We start from the raw sequence: 18,246 nt of genomic DNA, 5'->3' as shown, positions 1-18,246 counted from the left end.
CTTCATGCCTGGTTACACCCATGCACATGTCCCAACAAGAGGGGCTGCCCGTGGGAGATACATACATGATACATCACAGTGGGATGAATGGCATGGCCCTTGCAATGTATGTACCTGCCTGCTGTTCTCAAGCACACCTGTTTTTCCTCTGAACTTTCCAGGTGTTGCGGGCATAGAAGGAAGGCCATGAAGGACAATTTTGGTCTTGGGAGATCCCTGGAATTGATAGGGAGCCCCTTGATATGTGTGGCATGGGCTCCTTCAGGTGCTAGCGGATTCCTTAGGATGGTAAGTGTCCATTTCTCAAAAGCTCCAGATACTCCTCCTCCGCAGGGACAAAGACTGTGCATGGATCGATGATGACTTCCATATATACATTCCTTGGAAAGCTGAACAAAATGAGTGAAAACTCTATACCGTCATCCTCTTTGAACTGAGGTCCAGCACGTTGCTGTTACAGGGGCTAGAGAGAGAGGGACAAATTTCATTTGATGATGCCCATTGCACCAAGGGAGTCCATCCAGGGTTAGGATGGGGTCTCATTTGGGTAACAGAGATTGGCAGGGGAGTGGAGGCTAGGTACACAGGACATTCCTTGTCTGAAGGACTCTGTGAGGCCAGGGTACCACACATGCTGTCTGCAGGAGTAGGTGAATGTGCAGGTTGCCCAGGAAGAGTTAGCTTGCAGCCTGCCTCTGCATGGCAGTTTGTCCTTGGGTCCTGGCTCTGGGTTTCCATGGTCCTTGGAGGAAGACAGGTGATTGCACTTGAGAAAAGAGAGCATAGTGCCAGACTTTTATTGTTTTTCTGCTCATTTCATCCTTCACCGAGGACAGTGAAGTTGTGGTCAGCAGGCGTAGCATTCAGGCCGGTGTGCCCATGTTGTATCCCATGTGTTGTGAGCACATGCATGTGGCATGAACACGTAGGCTCCCACTCCAAGCTGAGTCCGATAGGCAGTGAGGCTCTGGCTTATCCTGATCCCGGTGTAGGTCAAAGCCTTCCCATTAGGATTGCATGGCCCCGAGGCTATTGTGAGGTGCATTGCAGGTGTGAAAGCAATGGTGTTGAGAGGGATGCTCAACATTAGTGCTCTTTAGCAGGATGATGCTATAAGGGCACCCTGGACCCAGACATGCATCCCCATGTACTTGCATTTCTGTGTCCATAAAGAGTTGAAGCCAGAGACAGGCAGATTCCAGATGTATCGCAGGGGGCTGAATGACATGGCCCTTGTCACCTGTGTACCTGTCTGCCTTTCTGAAGCATGCTCGTGTTTCCTCTACACGTCCCAGGTAGCACTGGCATGGAAGGCAGGCCCGTGTTGGCGAGGGAAAATTGTTATCTCATGTGAGCCGCGGAGATACCAGGAAGCCCTGGACACAATGGCAAAGACTCCCTCGGAAGTTGTTGGATCCTTTCTGAATGTAAGCAGTTCTTTCCCAGAGCAATCTGATTTTTCTCATTTGCAAGGACAAACACTGTGCGTGGATCGATGATGACTTCCATATATACATTCCTTGGAAAGCTGAACAAAATGAGTGAAAACTCTATACCGTCATCCTCGTCGAACTGAGGTCCAGCACATTACTCCAATAGGGGCTAGACAGAGAGAGCCAACATTCGTTTGTTGATATGGGTTGCACCAATGGGTCCATCCAGGCTTAGGATGGGGTCCCTTTGGGCAGTTGGAAGTCACAGGGAAGTAGATGCTCCCATGCACAGGAAATTGCTTGTCTGAAGGTCTTCTTTCTCCCTGGGCGGGATAACTAACGTACTGTCTGAAGGACTAGGTGAATGGCAGGTGGCATGGGAAGAGTTTGTGTGTAGCCTGCCTCTGGTGGCCAAGTTTGTTCTTGAGTCCAAGCTCTAGATTCCCAGAGGAAGACAGATCCTCTGGTTGTGGGGAGAGCACAAGGCTACACCATTCTCGTTTGTTAGCTCATTTTGTCCTTGGCGGCGGACGTTGTATTTCCAGGCACTCAGCATAGCCTCTTAGCCGCATGCCCATGTCATATCCCGTATGTTATGAGGATTTGTGTGTTGCCTGATCAGGCAGTCTTCTGCTCCAAGCTGGGGCTGTCAGGCAAGGAGTCTCTGGGTTATTCCAAACCTGATTTAGGTCAGTGTCTTCCTCTTTCGGGGTTTGTGGTCCCAAGGCTTTTGTGAGTGCCATTGCAGGTGTTGAAGCAATGATGTTGAGAGGTATGCTCAACGTCAGTGCTCTGTAGCGGGATGGTGCACCCCGAGGGCCTCCAGCCCCGAGATGAGCATCCCCGTGTCCATGCATTTCTGCGTCCGTGAACAGGGGAGGCCAGAGACAGGCAAATAGCAGATGTATCACAGGGCACTGGATAACATGGTCCTGTGACCTGTGCACCTGTCTGCCTTTCTGAAGCACGCCTGTGTTTCCTCTGCACTTCGCAGGTGGCGTTGGCATAAAAGGCGAGCTTGTATCATGAGGAATGATTGTCATCTCGTATGATCCTTGGAGATGGCAGGAAGCCCCTGGACACACATGGTGTGGACTCCTTCAGAGGCTGTTGAAACCTTCCTTAATGTGAGTGATTCCGTCCCAAAGCACTCTGAGTTTCTTCATTTGCAGGGATGACACCTGTGCTTGGATCGATGATGACTTCCATATATACATTCCTTGGAAAGCTGAACAAAATGAGTGAAAACTCTATACCGTCATCCTCGTCGAACTGAGGTCCAGCACATTACTCCAGCAGGGACTAGACAGAGAGGGCCAACATCCGTTTGTTGACATGGGTTATACCAAGGGGTCTGTTCAGGCTTAGGATGGGGTCTTTTATGGGTGAATGGGGTCACAGGAGTGGTGGCTCTCACGCAGAGGAAATTTCTTGTTTGAAGGACTTCGTCAGTGAGGGTGGGTAACACATGCATTGTAGGACTAAGTGAATGTCCATGTGGCCTAGCAAGACTTAGCTGGCAGCCTACTCTGGTTGCCAGTTTGGTCTTGAGTCCTTGCTCTGGGTTCTCAGGTCCCCTGGAAGAAACACATCTGTTTAGTTGGGAGGAGGTACAAGGCCACATCTTTGTCATTTGTTGGCTAACTTTGTCCTTGGTTGAGGACATTAGAGTTTTGGTCACCGGGCATAGCCTATGTGCCTGTGTGCCTGTGTTATATCCCATGTGATTTGGGGACATGTATTTTGCACGAACAGGTGAGCTCCTGCTCCAAGCTGGTTATGATACCCAAGGGCCCTCTGGCTTCTCCTAAACCCGATAGAGGTTAAAGCCTTCCTCCTTAGGGGTTCATGGTCCCAAAGTTTTGTTAGTGGCATGGCTGGTATTGAAGCAGTGATGTTGAACGGTATGGTCAATGTCAGTGCTCTTTAGCAGCATGGTGCACTGCAGGGGCCTCCAGCCCCGAGATGAGCATCCCCACTTCCGTGCATTTTGCGTCCATGAACAAGGGAGGCCACATAAAGGCAGATAGCAGATGTATCCCAGGACACTGGATAACATGGCCCTGTGACCTGTGCACCTGTCTGCCTTTCTGAAGCACGCCCGTGTTTCCTCTGCACTTTGCAGGTGGTGTTGGCGTCAAGGCAGGCTTGTATCATGAGGAATAATTGTCACCTCGTATGATCCTTGGAGATGGCAGGAAGCCCCTGGACACACATGGTGTGGACTCCTTCAGAGGCTGTTGAAACCTTCCTTAATGTAAGTGATTCCATCCCAAAGCACTCTGAGTTTCTTCATTTGCAGGGATGAAACCTGTGCTTGGATCGATGATGACTTCCATATATACATTCCTTGGAAAGCTGAACAAAATGAGTGAAAACTCTATACCGTCATCCTCGTCGAACTGAGGTCCAGCACATTACTCCAGCAGGGACTAGACAGAGAGGGCCAACATCCGTTTGTTGACATGGGTGATACCAAGGGGTCTGTTCAGGCTTAGGATGGGGTCTTTTATGGGTGAATGGGGTCACAGGAGTGGTGGCTCTCACGCAGAGGAAATTTCTTGTTTGAAGGACTTCGTCAGTGAGGGTGGGTAACACATGCATTGTCTGTAGGACTAAGTGAATGTCCATGTGGCCTAGCAAGAGTTAGCTGGCAGCCTACTCTGGTTGCCAGTTTGGTCTTGAGTCCTTGCTCTGGGTTCTCAGGTCCCCTGGAAGAAACACATCTGTTTAGTTGGGAGGAGGTACAAGGCCACATCTTTGTCATTTGTTGGCTAACTGTGTCCTTGGTTGAGGACATTAGAGTTTTGGTCACCGGGCATAGCCTATGTGCCTGTGTGCCTGTGTTATATCCCATGTGATTTGGGGACATGTATTTCGCATGAACAGGTGAGCTCCTGCTCCAAGCTGGTTCTGATACCCAAGGGCCCTCTGGCTTCTCCTAAACCCGATATGGTTAATGCCTTCCTCCTTAGGGGTTCATGGTCCCAAAGCTTTTGTGAGTGGCATGGCAGGCATTGAAGCAGTGATGTTGAGCGGTATGGTCAATGTCAGTGCTCTTTAGCAGCATGGTGCACTGCAGGGGCCTCCAGCCCCGAGATGAGCATCCCCACATCCGTGCATTTTGTGTCCATAAACAAGTGAGGCCAGAGAAAGGCAGATGGCAGATAGCAGATGTACCCCAGGACACTGGATAACATGGCCCTGTGACCTGTGCACCTGTCTGCCTTTCTGAAGCACGCCCGTGTTTCCTCTGCACTTTGCAGGTGGTGTTGGCGTCAAGGCAGGCTCGTATCTTGAGGAATGATTGTCACATCGTATGATCCTTGGAGATGGCAGGAAGCCTCTGGACACACATGTTGTGGACTCCTTCAGAGGCTGTTGAAACCTTCCTTAATGTAAGTGATTCCATCCCAAAGCACTCTGAGTTTCTTCATTTGCAGGAATTAAATCTGTGCTTGGATCGATGATGACTTCCATATATACATTCCTTGGAAAGCTGAACAAAATGAGTGAAAACTCTATACCGTCATCCTCGTCGAACTGAGGTCCAGCACATTACTCCAGCAGGAACTAGACAGACAGGGCCAACATCCATTTGTTGACATGGGTTATACCAAGGGTTCTGTTTGGCCTTAGGATGGGGTCTTTTATGGTTGAATGGGGTCACAGGAGAGTGGTGGCTCCCAGGCATAGGAAATTTCTTGTTTGAAGGACTTTGTCAGTGAGCGTGGGTAACACATGCATTGTCTGCAAGACTGGATGAACGTCCATGTGGCCTAGCAAGAGTTAGCTGGTAACCCGCCTCTGATTGCCAGTTTGTTCTTGAGTCCTTGTTCTGGGTTCTCAGGTCCCCTGAAGAAACAGATCTGTCTAGTTGGGAGGAGGGTACAAGGCCACAACTTTGTCATTTGTTGGCTAACTTTGTCCTTGGTTGAGGACATTAGAGTTTTGGTCACCGGGCATAGGCTGTGTGCCTGTGTTATATCCCATGTGATTTGGGGACATGTATTTCGCATGAACAGGTGAGCTCCTGCTCCAAGCTGGTTCTGATCCCCGAGGAGCCTCTGGCTTCTCCTATACCCGATAGAGGTTAAAGCCTTCCTCCTTAGGGGTACATGGTCCCAAAGCTTTTGTGAGTGGCATGACAGGCATTGAGGCAGTGATGTTGACAGGTATGTACAATGTCAGTGCTCTTTAGCAGCATGGTGCATTGCAGGGGCCTCCAGACCCGAGATGAGCATCCCCACATCCGTGCATTTTGTGTCCATGAACAAGGGAGGCCACATAAAGGCAGATAGCTGATGTACCCCAGGACACTGGATAACATGGCCCTGTGACCTGTGCACCTGTCTGCCTTTCTGAAGCACGCCCGTGTTTCCTCTGCACTTTGCAGGTGGTGTTGGCGTCAAGGCAGGCTTGTATCATGAGGAATAATTGTCATCTCGTATGATCCTTGGAGATGGCAGGAAGCCCCTGGACACACATGGTGTGGACTCCTTCAGAGGCTGTTGAAGCCTTCCTTAATGTAAGTAATTCCATCCCAAAGCACTCTGAGTTTCTTCATTTGCAGGGATGAAATCTGTGCGTGGATCGATGATGACTTCCATATATACATTCCTTGGAAAGCTGAACAAAATGAGTGAAAACTCTATACCGTCATCCTCTTTGAACTGAGGTCCAGCACGTTGCTGTTACAGGGGCTAGAGAGAGAGGGACAAATTTCATTTGATGATGCCCATTGCACCAAGGGAGTCCATCCAGGGTTAGGATGGGGTCTCATTTGGGTAACAGAGATTGGCAGGGGAGTGGAGGCTAGGTACACAGGACATTCCTTGTCTGAAGGACTCTGTGAGGCCAGGGTACCACACATGCTGTCTGCAGGAGTAGGTGAATGTGCAGGTTGCCCAGGAAGAGTTAGCTTGCAGCCTGCCTCTGCATGGCAGTTTGTCCTTGGGTCCTGGCTCTGGGTTTCCATGGTCCTTGGAGGAAGACAGGTGATTGCACTTGAGAAAAGAGAGCATAGTGCCAGACTTTTATTGTTTTTCTGCTCATTTCATCCTTCACCGAGGACAGTGAAGTTGTGGTCAGCAGGCGTAGCATTCAGGCCGGTGTGCCCATGTTGTATCCCATGTGTTGTGAGCACATGCATGCGGCATGAACACGTAGGCTCCCACTCCAAGCTGAGTCCGATAGGCAGTGAGGCTCTGGCTTATCCTGATCCCGGTGTAGGTCAAAGCCTTCCCATTAGGATTGCATGGCCCCGAGGCTATTGTGAGGTGCATTGCAGGTGTGAAAGCAATGGTGTTGAGAGGGATGCTCAACATTAGTGCTCTTTAGCAGGATGATGCTATAAGGGCACCCTGGACCCAGACATGCATCCCCATGTACTTGCATTTCTGTGTCCATAAAGAGTTGAAGCCAGAGACAGGCAGATTCCAGATGTATCGCAGGGGGCTGAATGACATGGCCCTTGTCACCTGTGTACCTGTCTGCCTTTCTGAAGCATGCTCGTGTTTCCTCTACACGTCCCAGGTAGCACTGGCATGGAAGGCAGGCCCGTGTTGGCGAGGGACAATTGTTATCTCATGTGAGCCGCGGAGATACCAGGAAGCCCCTGGACACAATGGCAAAGACTCCCTCGGAAGTTGTTGGATCCCTTCTGAATGTAAGCAGTTCTTTCCCAGCGCACTCTGATTTTCCTCATTTACAGGGACAAACACTGTGCGTGGATCGATGATGACTTCCATATATACATTCCTTGGAAAGCTGAACAAAATGAGTGAAAACTCTATACCGTCATCCTCGTCGAACTGAGGTCCAGCACGTTACTCCAATAGGGGCTAGACAGAAAGGGCCAACATTCGTTTGTTGATATGGGTTGCACCAATGGGTCCATCCAGGCTTAGGATGGGGTCCCCTTGGGCAGTGCTCCCATGCACAGGAAATTGCTTGTCTGAAGGACTTCTTTCTCCCTGGGCGGGATAACTAACGTACTGTCTGAAGGACTAGGTGAATGGCAGGTGGCATGGGAAGAGTTTGTGTGTAGCCTGCCTCTGGTGGCCAAGTTTGTTCTTGAGTCCAAGCTCTAGATTCCCAGAGGAAGACAGATCCTCTGGTTGTGGGGAGAGCACAAGGCTACACCATTCTCATTTGTTAGCTCATTTTGTCCTTGGCGGCGGACGTTGTATTTCCAGGCACTCAGCATAGCCTCTTAGCCGCATGCCCATGTCATATCCCGTATGTTATGAGGATTTGTGTGTTGCCTGATCAGGCAGTTTTCTGCTCCAAGCTGGGGCTGTCAGGCAAGGAGTCTCTGGGTTATTCCAAACCTGATTTAGGTCAGTGTCTTCCTCTTTCGGGGTTTGTGGTCCCAAGGCTTTTGTGAGTGCCATTGCAGGTGTTGAAGCAATGATGTTGAGAGGTATGCTCAACGTCAGTGCTCTGTAGCGGGATGGTGCACCCCGAGGGCCTCCAGCCCCGAGATGAGCATCCCCGTGTCCATGCATTTCTGCGTCCGTGAACAGGGGAGGCCAGAGACAGGCAAATAGCAGATGTATCACAGGGCACTGGATAACATGGTCCTGTGACCTGTGCACCTGTCTGCCTTTCTGAAGCACGCCTGTGTTTCCTCTGCACTTCGCAGGTGGCGTTGGCATAAAAGGCGAGCTTGTATCATGAGGAATGATTGTCATCTCGTATGATCCTTGGAGATGGCAGGAAGCCCCTGGACACACATGGTGTGGACTCCTTCAGAGGCTGTTGAAACCTTCCTTAATGTGAGTGATTCCGTCCCAAAGCACTCTGAGTTTCTTCATTTGCAGGGATGACACCTGTGCTTGGATCGATGATGACTTCCATATATACATTCCTTGGAAAGCTGAACAAAATGAGTGAAAACTCTATACCGTCATCCTCGTCGAACTGAGGTCCAGCACATTACTCCAGCAGGGACTAGACAGAGAGGGCCAACATCCGTTTGTTGACATGGGTGATACCAAGGGGTCTGTTCAGGCTTAGGATGGGGTCTTTTATGGGTGAATGGGGTCACAGGAGTGGTGGCTCTCACGCAGAGGAAATTTCTTGTTTGAAGGACTTCGTCAGTGAGGGTGGGTAACACATGCATTGTCTGTAGGACTAAGTGAATGTCCATGTGACCTAGCAAGAGTTAGCTGGCAGCCTACTCTGGTTGCCAGTTTGGTCTTGAGTCCTTGCTCTGGGTTCTCAGGTCCCCTGGAAGAAACACATCTGTTTAGTTGGGAGGAGGTACAAGACCACATCTTTGTCATTTGTTGGCTAACTGTGTCCTTGGTTGAGGACATTAGAGTTTTGGTCACCGGGCATAGCCTATGTGCCTGTGTGCCTGTGTTATATCCCATGTGATTTGGGGACATGTATTTCGCATGAACAGGTGAGCTCCTGCTCCAAGCTGGTTCTGATACCCAAGGGCCCTCTGGCTTCTCCTAAACCCGATATGGTTAATGCCTTCCTCCTTAGGGGTTCATGGTCCCAAAGCTTTTGTGAGTGGCATGGCAGGCATTGAAGCAGTGATGTTGAGCGGTATGGTCAATGTCAGTGCTCTTTAGCAGCATGGTGCACTGCAGGGGCCTCCAGCCCCGAGATGAGCATCCCCACATCCGTGCATTTTGTGTCCATAAACAAGTGAGGCCAGAGAAAGGCAGATGGCAGATAGCAGATGTACCCCAGGACACTGGATAACATGGCCCTGTGACCTGTGCACCTGTCTGCCTTTCTGAAGCACGCCCGTGTTTCCTCTGCACTTTGCAGGTGGTGTTGGCGTCAAGGCAGGCTCGTATCTTGAGGAATGATTGTCACATCGTATGATCCTTGGAGATGGCAGGAAGCCTCTGGACACACATGGTGTGGACTCCTTCAGAGGCTGTTGAAACCTTCCTTAATGTAAGTGATTCCATCCCAAAGCACTCTGAGTTTCTTCATTTGCAGGAATTAAATCTGTGCTTGGATCGATGATGACTTCCATATATACATTCCTTGGAAAGCTGAACAAAATGAGTGAAAACTCTATACCGTCATCCTCGTCGAACTGAGGTCCAGCACATTACTCCAGCAGGGACTAGACAGAGAGGGCCAACATCCGTTTGTTGACATGGGTGATACCAAGGGGTCTGTTCAGGCTTAGGATGGGGTCTTTTATGGGTGAATGGGGTCACAGGAGTGGTGGCTCTCACGCAGAGGAAATTTCTTGTTTGAAGGACTTCGTCAGTGAGGGTGGGTAACACATGCATTGTCTGTAGGACTAAGTGAATGTCCATGTGGCCTAGCAAGAGTTAGCTGGCAGCCTACTCTGGTTGCCAGTTTGGTCTTGAGTCCTTGCTCTGGGTTCTCAGGTCCCATGGAAGAAACACATCTGTCTAGTTGGGAGGAGGTACAAGGCCACATCTTTGTCATTTGTTGGCTAACTTTGTCCTTGGTTGAGGACATTAGAGTTTTGGTCACCGGGCATAGCCTATGTGCCTGTGTGCCTGTGTTATATCCCATGTGATTTGGGGACATGTATTTCGCACGAACAGGTGAGCTCCTGCTCCAAGCTGGTTATGATACCCAAGGGGCCTCTGACTTCTCCTAAACCCGATAGAGGTTAAAGCCTTCCTCCTTAGGGGTTCATGGTCCCAAAGCTTTTGTGAGTGGCATGGCTGGTATTGAAGCAGTGATGTTGAGAGGTATGGTCAATGTCAGTGCTCTTTAGCAGCATGGTGCACTGCAGGGGCCTCCAGCCCCGAGATGAGCATCCCCACATCCGTGCATTTTGCGTCCATGAACAAGGGAGGCAGATAGCAGATAGCAGATGTATCCCAGGACACTGGATAACATGGCCCTGTGACCTGTGCACCTGTCTGCCTTTCTGAAGCACGCCCGTGTTTCCTCTGCACTTTGCAGGTGGTGTTGGCGTCAAGGCAGGCTCGTATCTTGAGGAATGATTGTCACATCGTATGATCCTTGGAGATGGCAGGAAGCCTCTGGACACACATGGTGTGGACTCCTTCAGAGGCTGTTGAAACCTTCCTTAATGTAAGTGATTCCATCCCAAAGCACTCTGAGTTTCTTCATTTGTAGGGATGAAACCTGTGCTTGGATCGATGATGACTTCCATATATACATTCCTTGGAAAGCTGAACAAAATGAGTGAAAACTCTATACCATCATCCTCGTCGAACTGAGGTCCAGCACATTACTCCAACAGGGACTAGACAGAGAGGGCCAAAAAACATCCATTTTTTGATAAGGGTTATACCAAGGGGTCTGTTTAGCCTTAACATGGGGTCTTTTATGGTTGAATGGGGTCACAGGAGAGTGGTGGCTCCCATGCACTAAGTGAATGTCCATGTGGCCTAGCAAGAGTTAGCTGGTAGCCCACCTCTGGTTGCCAATTTGTTCTTGAGTCCTTGTTCTGAGTTCTCAGGTCCCCTGAAAGAAGACAATCTGTCTGGTTGGGAGGAGAATACAAGGCCGCATCTTTGTCATTTGTTGGCTAACTTTGTCCTTGGTTGAGGACATTAGAGTTTTGGTCACCAGGCATAGCCTCTGTGCCCATGTTGTATCCTGTGTCTTTGGGGGACATGTACATTGCATGAACAAGTGAGCTCCCGCTCGTTGGTTCTGATACTCGAGGAGCCTCTGGCTTATCTTAAACCCAATATAGATATAGGTGAAAGCCTTTCTCGTTAAGGGTCGAGGGCCCCCTGCTTTGTGAGCTTCATTGTAGGTATTGAAGCAACGATATTGAGAAGGATGCTAAATATGCTCTTTAGTGGGATGATGTACTCTGAAGGCACCTGACCCCCAGACGAGCATCCCTGTGTCCATGCATTTCTGTGTTTATGAACAGGTGAGGCCAGAGACAGGCGGACAGCAAATGTATCACAGCGGGCTGGATGACATGGCCCTTGGAACCTGTGCACATGCCTGCCTTTCTGATGCATGTCCGTGTTTTCTCTGCACCTCCCCAGTGGTGTTCGTGTAAAAAGCAGGCTCATGTTAGCAAGGAATGATTGTCATCTCATGTGATCCTGCGAGATGGCAGAAGTCTGGGGCCACATGGAGTGTGGGCTCCTTCGGAGGCTGATGGAACCCTCCTGAATGTAAGTGATTCCTTCCTAAAGCGTGCTGATTTTCCTCATTTGCAGAGGCAAAGACTGGATCGATGATGACTTCCATATACACATTCCTTGGAAAGCTGAACAAAATGAGTGAAAACTCTATACCGTCATCCTCGTCGAACTGAGGTCCAGCACACTGCTCCATCAGGGGCTAGAGAGAGGGACAACATCCATCTGTTGAGACGGGCTGTGTCAACACTTGGGATGGGGTTGTCTTTGGGTGAAGTGGAGTAGCTGGGCATTTTGGACTTCCGTGGCTGAGAGACAGCTTGGTTGAAGCGCTTCCCTCTGTGCGGCTGTGTGTGTCCTTGATTCATACCCCTTGGCTCCTGCACTCCCCCGAGGAAGACAGTGGCTTCTGCATGGGCAGACAGCACAGTGTTGTTCCCGGGCACTTCTTCGGTTCACTTTCATCCTCATTTGGAGACGTAGGAGTTCCCATGGTGTTTGGGTAGCAGTGGGGGCAGGCAGTCCTCAGGAGGATGGCGATGCTGATTTGCTTTCTGCAGAGGAGCCCAGAGCGGGTATCCATGTTGAACTTGTATGTCCCTAGGAGGAAGCCAGTCCCATCGCCCCGGAAGGGTCTTGGCAGTGGGAAGGGGAGAGGCCTGCATGTGCATTTACTGGACAGCATTCCATGTGGGTCGTGGAGCGATGGCTGTGGGCCTCTTTCAGACATTGTAGGGCGCCCACGTTTCGTTTCATGATGACCTCAGGGTGCTGGGACAGGAATGTGATGGCAGGTCCACGTGCTTCTGCAACTCCTCAGACTGACTTGGTCTGTGTTCAGGACCCTGTGTGAGATGCTTGTCTCCATTAGGCATTTGAGCTTATATTGGCCCAGGGTTTCTACCCATCCTAGGTTGTGCATACTTTGCCTCTGAACCGCTCAGGCACCTCAGTGCAGTCAGCGTGCCTGATTGTAAGAGTGTGACTTCCCGCATCCTGGAGATCTCTACTCCTTGGTGGTCCAGGAAGGTCTCTGTGCTTAATTACCATAGTGGCTCGTGATGTTAGGTTGTTTTCTAATTTCTCCTCATGCTTCCCAGCAGTCTTCTTTGTGAAATAGTCATCTTTTTGTAGGACAGGGCTAGTGTCCACAGGCAGTGATGCATAGGTTTTAGACTGTGCGGCCATGTTCATAGGAAAGTGCCTTAAAATGTGTGATGTTCTCAGCCACAGTGCCTTAGAAGCCCTGTGGGAGTCAGTGTGTCTGGTGCTCCTCTGGATCCCTGAGCTGCACCTGTGAGGAAGATGCTGAGGTAGAGGTTAAGTTGTTATTGAACGTTTTTCTCAATCTGAAAAGTGTTGAAGTAGCCCAGGGTGAAAAGTCTTCAAGACCGAAGGAAAATTGCCTTTTGTACTGGAAGAGTTTTTCCCCGAAACTCTCCTCATTTAAGTAGCCCTGTGGCCTTTGTCTTCTCTGATGACCAAGAGGAGGGCTTTTGAGTCAGTGGTGGCAAATGAGTGGTTTTGAGTGAGTTCTTACACTTAGGGCTCTGTAGCTTGATAGTGCCTTCAAAATTAACACATGCCTGATATCTTCGTTCCCGGGTAGACCCATACACCCATCCCAAAAGGGCAGTAGCCTGTGGGAAGTACATATGGGATGCACCACAGTGAATTGAATGGCCTGGCCCTTTTGACATGTGTGCCTGCCTGCCGTTCTGAAGAACACCTGTTTTTCCTCTGCACTTCCCAGGAGTTGTGGCAATGGAAGTAAGGCCAGTGGCTACGAGGGACAGTCTTCATCTTGGAAGATCCATCGAGATGGCAGGGAGCCCCTTGACAAGTGGAATCTGGTCTCCTTTGGTGCTGCTGGTGGATCCCACAGGTTGGTAAATGTCCATTTTCCAGAAGCCCCTGATGTTCCTTCTTTGTAGGGATAAAGACTGTGCATGGATCGATGATGACCTCAATACATGCATTCCTTGGAAAGCTGAACAAAATGAGTGAAAACTCTATACCGTCGTCCTCATCAAACTGAGGTCCAGCACATGGCTCCAGCTGGGGCTGGAGAGAAGGACAACTTCCATTTGTTGATGCAGGTAGCACTAAGCCATCCATCCAGGCTTAGGATGGGGTCCACTTTGGATCATAGGGAGTCATGGGGCAGTAGGCGCTCCTGTGCCGAGGAGATTCGTTGTGTGAAGGCCTTCTCTCTGTGAGGCTGGGGCAGCATACACACTGTCTGCAGGACTAGGGGAATGTGCAGGTGGCACAGAAGAGTTAGCCGGTAACCCGCCACTGTGTGGCCAGGTTTGTCCTTGAGTGCTGGCTCTGGGTTCCCTTGTCCTCCAGAGGTAGATAGCTCCTTGTGGTTGGGAAGAGCCCAAGGCCACACCCTTGCTGTTCTTTGGCTCATTTTTCTCATGGCTGAGGACTTTTTAGTGCCCGTGGTGTTTTTGTAGCAGCAGCGGAAGTCAGTTGTGAAGAGGTTAGTGGTGCTTATTCTCTTTCTGGAGAATATCCTGTGGATTGGCTCCATGAGTGATTTGTATGTCCTCCGGAGAAACTGAAATCCCATGGCCAGCGATGGTTACTCCAGGTGGGGATGAGAAGGCGCCGTGCATGTATTGACTTGGTACCCTAAGACGGGGATGGTCAGCCACGTTTGCGAGTGTGTACTGCACATCACAAATGCCATGTTGGCTTTGGGGTGCTGGGAGTGGAATATGATCTGATGTCTACATGGGAGGGCCTTTCCGCAGATGGCTTTTGTTTCCTGGCAGTCTTTGTTCCGTCCCCAGTCACATGTTTTTCTCCAGGGAACATTTTATTGGAGTATGTCGGGTCAATATCAGGAAAAAAAAAATGTTGTGGTTATCCCAGCATTAAGTGTGGTGATACAGCAGCAGTGTGGATGGTAGCTCAAGTGAACCGCAGCAAAACCAAAGTATATTGGTGTATGTAAGTGGCCCTATTCTCTCCTACCTGTTAAGTCTGTCAGTCTCTTCTTTCTGCAAGAATCTCAGTGATCCAGAAACTTTTTCAGAAGGTCTTTTTTTTGATATTTCGTGTCCTTGTGGTTGTACTAGTACTCCCTGCAGTGCTAAGTCTGGGCCATTCTGCTATCCTAGTGCTACTGGAGTTTCCACTGTTTTGGGGGCACTATCTGGTCATTGTGGACACCTCTCTTGGGGCTCTTTAACAAGAAGTACATTAGGGGTCAGGTTTGGGGCAGTGTTGACCTCCTGCCTAAGGTCAAAGGCAGTTTTCTTCCTAAATCTTATTGCAGGATTCACTGCCCAGGGGTTGTGTGACAAAATTAGGGTATCCCATGTGGACATGTGTCCAATATCAAGGCAGTGTTGGATAATTTTCTGTATCTGCAAGGCTCCCATTGGACCCTTTATGTCCAGCAGACATTCACAGGCCAACTTTTCCCTTGTACACAGGGGCCCTCATTCCTGCCATGCAGAGCTTCCATGAAACCATCATTCAGGTTTTAAGTGCAAGGATTTCTCTCGAGAGTTTTAATTTGTTTCTTTAACACACCATTTTCTTTTCTATAAATTCTGCTTTCTAGCAGAAAACAGATTGTGGTTTGTAGCACAGATGAAATTATCAGGTCATAGTCTACTTTTCTGCCCCATCTTGGATTAGTGAGCCTTTAAAATATGTTCCTTGATCACTGGCAATGGTTCTTGGAATACCAGACCTTAGTTACAAGCATTGCAGACCTACAAAGGTTTGTAGTTATTTTTAACTGTGTGAAGCAATGGATTTGTTTGTATCTTGTCACTCATGGCTGTCAGCAAAATTTAGGTGTTACTAAACCGGACCACACCCACAAATTATAGTGCCTCTGTTTCCTTCCGTAGTAGCCTGTGGGAAGTAGGTACAGGATGCACCACAACGGAATGAATGGCATGGCCCTTGAGACCTGTGTACCTGCATGCCTTTCTCACGCACACCTGTTTTGCCTCTCATTCCTAGGTGGTCTGACATGGAAGAAGGCCACAGGCTGCGATGGATGATCTTTGTCTTGGGGGATTCCTGGAGATGGTGGGGAGCCCCTGAGCACGTGCAGCACATGTGGCGTGGGCTTCTTCAGAAGCTGGTGGACCCCTCAGGATGGTAAATGTCCATTTTCCAAAACCTTTTGATATTCCATCTTTGTAGGTACAAAGACTGTGCATGGATCAATGATGACCTTTATACATGCATTCCTTTGAAAGCTGAACAAAATGAGTGAAAACTCTATACCGTCAGCCTCATTGAACTGAGGTCTGGCACATTGCTCCAACAGTGGGTAGATAGAGAGGGAACACTTCCATTTGTTGACGAAGGTTACATTGAGGGGTTTGTCCAGCCTTAGGATGGGAACCCCTTTGGGCAAAGGGAGTCGCAGGGGAGTGCGGCCTCCTGTGCACAGGAGATTCCTTGTGTGAAGGATTCCTCTCTGTGAGGGCAGGGAAGCACACCTACTGTATGCAGGAGCAGGTGAATGTGCCTGTGGCACAGGAAGAGTTAGCGGGTAGCCTGTCTCTGCATGGCCAGGTTTGACTTGTCCTAGCTCTGCATTCCCTCCTCCCTTAGAGGAAGTCGGTTTCTTCAGGAGACTTAAATTTGTGGAATTTAGTAGAATATTATCCACATAATGTTCCCAGTGAATGCTAGGCATATCACCCAAGATGGCCAGGCTTCTGGCCATAAACCATAGTAAGTAGTAGGGTGTGCATATATCCATTAGGGAGAACCTGAAAGGCCCTTTTTTGGCCCTCCAAGGTGAATACCTGCACAAGCAAGTGAAGCACGCCATCTGCCTGTATGAGCCCCGTGTGCCTGGCCTGGCCTGTGCTCCTCACCATGTCTCCTACTTCTGTTGCCCCTTCGCCTTGCCAGGTGGAGTCTGACTGATTTTTGCCACTGCTGCTGCCACAGGCCACCTGGAGCCCCAGCCAGTTTGAGGAAAGTGGCTCTGCCTGATTTTCCTTTTTCTTTTTTTTTTCCTCTTTTTTCTCCATTTCTGACTTCAACAGGTACTTGGAGTTGCTGCTTCTGCAGCCACAGAAGACTCCCCAGTTTGGAGGACTGTGGCTGTGGGCTCGCTAAGCATCTCTCTGCAGAGACCCTCCGTTTTCCATTTTACCCACCACGTCAATAACTAACACAGTGGCGGAGGAGTGCATGATCTCTTCCTATTTGTCATTACTCTTCTAAGTTGCACAGCTATACTCGGCCACTGGTCAGAATAAGAGAAAAAGCAGTGAAACCAGGAGGATCCTACAAGAAATACTCCGTTTCATTTTTGTTTGTGCATATACCTTTTCTGTTTAATTGTGGACTTCGATTTGATACGCTTCCAGTGCAGATACAGATTGCATATGTAAGAGAGTATGGAGTTGCATAGAAAGAAGACTTGTCATTTTCCTGTACTGTTGGTGTTCTAATATATCTTCGTGATTTTTTTGCCTCTTCTGGCTTTAGAAGATACACCAACATGGTTTGCAACATAGCCTCTTCTTATTTTGGTAAGGGAACAAATGTGCATGTCAGTGATAGGTGTTACCTTGAATTTGGGTCAGTGCTTGTGTGATTATATTCAGTGATGTCATTTTCTCTCACACTCAAGTCACAAAATATTTAACCACTTATTTTTTTTTTTTATATCTGGAGGAATAATCCGAAAGATTGTGCTGTAAAGCTGGAACAGTTTCCAGTTATGCTAATTATTTGTATAATACTTAGTTGACTTTATCCGTGGTTTGTTGGCTTTTTTTCCTGTAGCTCGTCAAGGTTTTTCTATGAGTTCTGTTAAAGAGTCGGAAAATGGAGCCTAGAAGACATACTTCAGTTTCCAGGATGGTTGTGTTTTCCAGAGAGGCATAGGTAAACCATTGGCACAGCCCTGCCTCCCACAGATAGTTCCGGGTGCAATGTTTCATATCTAGACTTGGACTTCTGTCCTACCATACTTCTTTGTGTGCAGGTATTTTGGGGGATAAAATTCTTGTTTTCACCTGTATAGATGTCTCGCATGTACTCTTGTGATGGTTTGATTTATCCATTGTGTTCACATTTCAGTGAGCACGATATGGGATTTAATTTCCAATCTAAAGTCTGTGACTGCCGGCTGGGCGCAGTGACTCACGCCTGTAATCCCAGCACTTTGGGAGGCCGAGGTGGGCAGATCATGAGGTCAGGAGATCACGACCATCCTGGCCAACAGGGCAAAATCCCGTCTCTACTAAAAATACAATATGCAAAAATTAACCATGCATGGTGTTGTGCGCCTATAGTCCCAGTTACTTGGGAGACTGAGGCAAGAGAATCACCTGATCCTGGGATGCGGAGGCTGCAGCAAGTTAAGATCATGTCACTGCACTCCAACCTGGGCAACAGAGACTCTGTCTAAAAAAAAAAAAAGAAGAATATTATAATTATTTTCAACCTCATGTCTCCGTGTCACACACAGATCTATGAAGCTGTGTTCTTTTTTTTTTTCCGGAGTATTTTCTTTCTTGTCTAGATTAGCTAAATTTGATTGTTCTATTCTAAATTCACTTAATCACTACTCTATTATTTTTGAAATTTTCAGTTCTGTTTTTTCACTTGGTTCTTTTTAAAAAAAAAAAAAAAAACTACTACTATCTCTCTGAGATTTCTACTTTTTTACTTTTTTCAATAAGCTTTATAATTATTTGCCAAAGCATTTTTACCATGACTGT

General features: G+C 48.7%; 1 protein-coding gene and 13 non-coding genes across 63 annotated transcripts in view; all 14 read left to right on the top strand.

Annotated features, from left to right (window-relative positions):
• LOC123566768 (uncharacterized) overlaps positions 1–18,246 on the top strand; it is an 86,557-nt gene that overhangs the window by 42,636 nt on the left and 25,675 nt on the right. For 19 of the 50 annotated variants that reach the window (XM_073995345.1, XM_073995350.1, XM_073995317.1 and 16 more), the window contains exons 19-32: positions 162–288; positions 1,296–1,427; positions 2,428–2,560; positions 3,559–3,690; positions 4,700–4,831; positions 5,830–5,961; positions 6,969–7,101; positions 8,080–8,212; positions 9,222–9,353; positions 10,353–10,484; positions 11,423–11,554; positions 13,275–13,406; positions 15,512–15,652; positions 17,306–17,407. Coding sequence is in view for 9 of the 50 variants with exons in the window: in XM_073995360.1 (XP_073851461.1) it covers positions 11,553–11,554; positions 13,275–13,406; positions 15,512–15,652; positions 17,306–17,336 (306 nt within the window). In the remaining 41 variants the exon portion in view is untranslated. Of the gene's footprint in view, positions 1–161; positions 289–1,295; positions 1,428–2,427; positions 2,561–3,558; positions 3,691–4,699; positions 4,832–5,829; positions 5,962–6,968; positions 7,102–8,079; positions 8,213–9,221; positions 9,354–10,352; positions 10,485–11,301; positions 11,555–11,599; positions 11,699–13,274; positions 13,407–15,511; positions 15,653–17,305; positions 17,508–18,246 lie in introns of those variants that run through there. The other 31 variants (XM_073995352.1, XM_073995323.1, XM_073995336.1 and 28 more) reach the window with 9 other exon arrangements.
• LOC123574901 (small nucleolar RNA SNORD116) lies at positions 351–442 on the top strand. Its single transcript, XR_006700083.2, has one exon. It is a non-coding gene; the product is annotated as a small nucleolar RNA SNORD116 (small nucleolar RNA).
• LOC123574900 (small nucleolar RNA SNORD116) lies at positions 1,490–1,581 on the top strand. Its single transcript, XR_006700082.1, has one exon. It is a non-coding gene; the product is annotated as a small nucleolar RNA SNORD116 (small nucleolar RNA).
• On the top strand, positions 2,623–2,714 carry LOC123574899 (small nucleolar RNA SNORD116). The gene has a single exon (XR_006700081.1). It is a non-coding gene; the product is annotated as a small nucleolar RNA SNORD116 (small nucleolar RNA).
• On the top strand, positions 3,753–3,844 carry LOC123574898 (small nucleolar RNA SNORD116). Its single transcript, XR_006700080.1, has one exon. It is a non-coding gene; the product is annotated as a small nucleolar RNA SNORD116 (small nucleolar RNA).
• LOC123574897 (small nucleolar RNA SNORD116) lies at positions 4,894–4,985 on the top strand. The gene has a single exon (XR_006700079.1). It is a non-coding gene; the product is annotated as a small nucleolar RNA SNORD116 (small nucleolar RNA).
• Positions 6,024–6,115, top strand: LOC123574905 (small nucleolar RNA SNORD116). Its single transcript, XR_006700088.2, has one exon. It is a non-coding gene; the product is annotated as a small nucleolar RNA SNORD116 (small nucleolar RNA).
• LOC123574895 (small nucleolar RNA SNORD116) lies at positions 7,164–7,255 on the top strand. Its single transcript, XR_006700077.1, has one exon. It is a non-coding gene; the product is annotated as a small nucleolar RNA SNORD116 (small nucleolar RNA).
• On the top strand, positions 8,275–8,366 carry LOC123574893 (small nucleolar RNA SNORD116). Its single transcript, XR_006700075.2, has one exon. It is a non-coding gene; the product is annotated as a small nucleolar RNA SNORD116 (small nucleolar RNA).
• Positions 9,416–9,507, top strand: LOC123574894 (small nucleolar RNA SNORD116). Its single transcript, XR_006700076.1, has one exon. It is a non-coding gene; the product is annotated as a small nucleolar RNA SNORD116 (small nucleolar RNA).
• Positions 10,547–10,638, top strand: LOC135964478 (small nucleolar RNA SNORD116). The gene has a single exon (XR_010576983.1). It is a non-coding gene; the product is annotated as a small nucleolar RNA SNORD116 (small nucleolar RNA).
• Positions 11,611–11,702, top strand: LOC102137007 (small nucleolar RNA SNORD116). The gene has a single exon (XR_006700086.1). It is a non-coding gene; the product is annotated as a small nucleolar RNA SNORD116 (small nucleolar RNA).
• On the top strand, positions 13,473–13,564 carry LOC123574908 (small nucleolar RNA SNORD116). Its single transcript, XR_006700091.1, has one exon. It is a non-coding gene; the product is annotated as a small nucleolar RNA SNORD116 (small nucleolar RNA).
• Positions 15,715–15,806, top strand: LOC123574911 (small nucleolar RNA SNORD116). The gene has a single exon (XR_006700094.2). It is a non-coding gene; the product is annotated as a small nucleolar RNA SNORD116 (small nucleolar RNA).

The sequence above is a fragment of the Macaca fascicularis genome, chromosome 7 (genome assembly GCF_037993035.2).
Source record: "Macaca fascicularis isolate 582-1 chromosome 7, T2T-MFA8v1.1".
Lineage (NCBI taxonomy): Eukaryota > Metazoa > Chordata > Mammalia > Primates > Cercopithecidae > Macaca > Macaca fascicularis.
Note: the sequence above shows the minus strand (reverse complement) of the source record. Positions and strands in the feature narration are given on the sequence as shown.